General features: G+C 30.7%; 1 protein-coding gene across 1 annotated transcript; it reads right to left on the reverse strand.

Moving 5' to 3' along the window:
• Nucleotides 1-291: 291 nt before the first annotated feature.
• Nucleotides 292-2,643, reverse strand: LOC145111756 (uncharacterized). Its single transcript, XM_079048005.1, has 2 exons — nt 2,253-2,643; nt 292-904 (listed from the first exon to the last, which is right to left on the reverse strand). Exons 1-2 carry the CDS (start codon nt 2,418-2,420, stop codon nt 380-382), a joined length of 693 nt encoding a protein of 230 aa, XP_078904131.1. The 5' UTR covers nt 2,421-2,643; the 3' UTR covers nt 292-379.
• Between the last annotated feature and the right edge of the window lie 482 nt (nt 2,644-3,125).

A 3,125-nucleotide genomic window follows, 5' to 3' on the forward strand; every position in this document is an offset into this window, starting at 1 on the left:
GTAAACCATTTTTACAAGCTAGGGCTAAAAGTATTTTTCACCAAAAAGGTATAAATTGGATTATACTATTCCCCATGTGAATCCTTTCTAGTCGGGTATAAAATACCCATGCATGTTTGTGTATTCAAGCATAATCTTCATTGAGTACTTTGCATTGTGTGTGTTTATTGGTTAGTATAACATAGATAGAGTAATTCTTTTGGTGTAATGATTTATTTCATAGACGAGCTCAAGTTTATCATCTTTTGTGGTGATTCTTCCATACAAATGTTATAATTACAAATCCATCTATAACTCATGAAACTATACGCATATACTTAGTTTCATAAATAATATAAACAAATTATGCCAACAAAATTACAATTTAGGCGAGCACAGGTTAAACCTCATTTGCTATCTCACCATTCCTTCCTTTCTTCGAATCTCCAAACAATATGTCAAGGTTATATAGCATAGGCACCATGCTCAACGAACATAAGAACACAAGCACAGGACCAAAAATCCAAAGCACAATTGGGATCGCTGAATAAAAAATCCTATTTCCAGCTGCATTTAGAGTGAAACTCTTCTCTAAAAGCTCCGACACATAAGTAGAAGTCACTATTGTTGAATCTTGTGGGCAGTTGATCAAGTAGTTCACTTGGCTAATGAATCTAATTGATAGAGAATGACACATGAAAGAGAAGAGAAAGAGAACCAGCAGCGTTACGTACTTCAATGCCACCATGAATTCTCCATGTGCCCCATATATAGTGTCATTAAGTGGCTTTTTGACACTATAAGTACTACTGATAACTGCTGCTAAGCCGGAGCACAGTAGTATTGACGTGGTGGCCATTAGGGTTGATCCCATGATTGTGTTTCTGATTGTTTGAACAGCTAAGATGTTTTTCTTGTCATTATCCTACCAAAACATAAGACAGAAGGTTCATAAGGTTGATAATATACGTACATGTATGTTGATCATCTTTCATGTCATAACATTCAGAAAGTAATTGTTTCTTAGGAGAAAACGTTAATTTCATATTTTCGTCATAAACCATTGAGTAAAACATATTTGTGTCATTAATTAGACAATCTAAAAGTTATATCTTAAACCTAAAGACAATTTACAAAAAGGTAGTTTTTGGTCAAACGGCAACTAATTGGCTAAAATTTTGCACAACGGTGCAAAATATTAAATTTACAAAAATAAAACAAAAGTTAGGCAAATCTACTTGTTACGACTATAATTTTTATCTTTTTGAGAAAGAAACATGTAATAAAATGAAAATAAAATAATAATATAATACGTAATTGTAGTGTTATCCCATTCAGAACACACAAAATATTTACATGCATGCACAATACATATATATATGCAGTCAAAAAGAATAGATTTTGGAAAAACAAATAATTTATTATTGGTGCTCGTTATGAATATAATAAAATCATAAATTAACAAATTCACAAATTTGGCTTTACATGAAAAACAAACACAGTTTCGTGTGCTATTCCTTTTGGCACTCTCAACATTCCACTTGAAGTTGCTTCCGTATCTGTCTTTCTCAACTTCCTACCAAGATTAGCACCCAGGACCAATTTTTATTTATATATTTATTTATTTTATTTTTTGGATGTGAATTTACTAGTTTGCAGGTCTTTTCTAAGACGTAAAGTGGAATTTAATCATATATTACGAATATCTATACAAAAAAAGAGAAATATAAAAAACTCTATTAGTAGATATGCTCGAATCATCTGTTGTTTCTTTTTAAAAACAATGAAGCACTAGTTCTCTAATCTACTCTTAATTTAAATTATTGTTACAGAAAGGACAGGAACCCTCAACCAAAATGGTTGAGGGGATTATGTCAACACAGTCAACACCGATTACCGTTGGTTATAAGTCATTTGGTTCTGGTGTTTAATAGTCGAAATAAGCAGAAATATAATGATTATACCCGATTAAGTTTAATATAATTTTCCGATCTTAATTGTTTAGAATGCAGTGAACGTTTATGACTTATACTATGTCATAATTTTATTTTGATATTTTATATAAATATATTCAGCAAATGACTTTTAAATAGTCATATAATATGCGACGATATAATCCTTTTCTTCACTTCCAAAACCTATGACCCGCACACATTAAGATAATTTAGAAGTTAAGTTAATCCTGCAGTGTGTTATTGCCATAATCAGCCAGGTGAAATATACGTGTCGTAAAATCTAAGATCAACACAATTTTACCGTGGGTACAAACATACCTTCATAATGGTGGATACCCATAAGCGGCGTCCATGACCATTTACACCAATAACAGTTGAAAGTGGTCGATTTCGAACATTATGCCATAACCACAGGTGATAACCGATAGTTATCAGAAACGATAAGGGTACCAACACCAGATCAAGATAACACTTTCTAAATTCCATTTATCTTCTCAGAAAGCTCTCTCTAATTTTGTAGCTCTGAATATCACAACTTATGTAGGGTATTATCATGTGTGGGTGTTTATATAGGGTCAGGAAAGGATGAATGCCTAAGAATGATGTTGGTAGCAACTTTAATTTGCACTAATTAAGAGCATCTACTGCGGACTTCTTTTATTTAGGGTCAGAATATTGTCAGGCTAATGCATGCTGTATAAACACCAAATAGAAGTTTACTTTTACATGTTTATAAATGGTTTCACAATTTTATTTATATAAGCTGACGGATAGATGTTCTTTAGTCAAAGGTCGAGTGTTTAAGTCCGGTTTGAAACCAAACCGTGTAGACTATGACTAGTATAATTGGTGCGTGTGTATTGGTTTTATTTATATATATATATATATATATATATATATATATATATATATATATATATATATATATATATATATATATATTAAAAAAAAGGTATTTATTTATTTAAAGGGTCATTTGAAAGTTTGAAGTTATGAGATTAAAAAAATTGACCAACTTTATTTTAGTGTTCTATAGGAAGTGATTACCGCTACTCCTTAAATAGTAATTATTTTATTAATTAATTAATCTTGATTTGTTGATTATGTTTGTATGTAGTATATCGGTCAATCTTATATATTTGAGTTTAGCTTTTACTATCCGCTATTAAATATTACTTTAAAAAGCATGTT

Source organism: Lactuca virosa, chromosome 5 (genome assembly GCF_052849685.1).
Source record: "Lactuca virosa cultivar CGN04683 chromosome 5, Lactuca_virosa_CGN04683_v6, whole genome shotgun sequence".
Classification (NCBI taxonomy): Eukaryota; Viridiplantae; Streptophyta; class Magnoliopsida; order Asterales; family Asteraceae; genus Lactuca; species Lactuca virosa.

What these genes read in the sequence shown, in the direction of transcription:
- LOC145111756 (XM_079048005.1), bottom strand. Translation starts at nt 2,420, where the DNA reads ATGGAATTTAGAAAGTGTTATCTTGATCTGGTGTTGGTACCCTTATCG. An exon ending in GGGTATCCACCATTATGAAG is followed by an intron (nt 905 to 2,252) that starts GTATGTTTGTAC and finishes ATGTTTTGGTAG; the next exon opens with GATAATGACAAGAAAAACAT.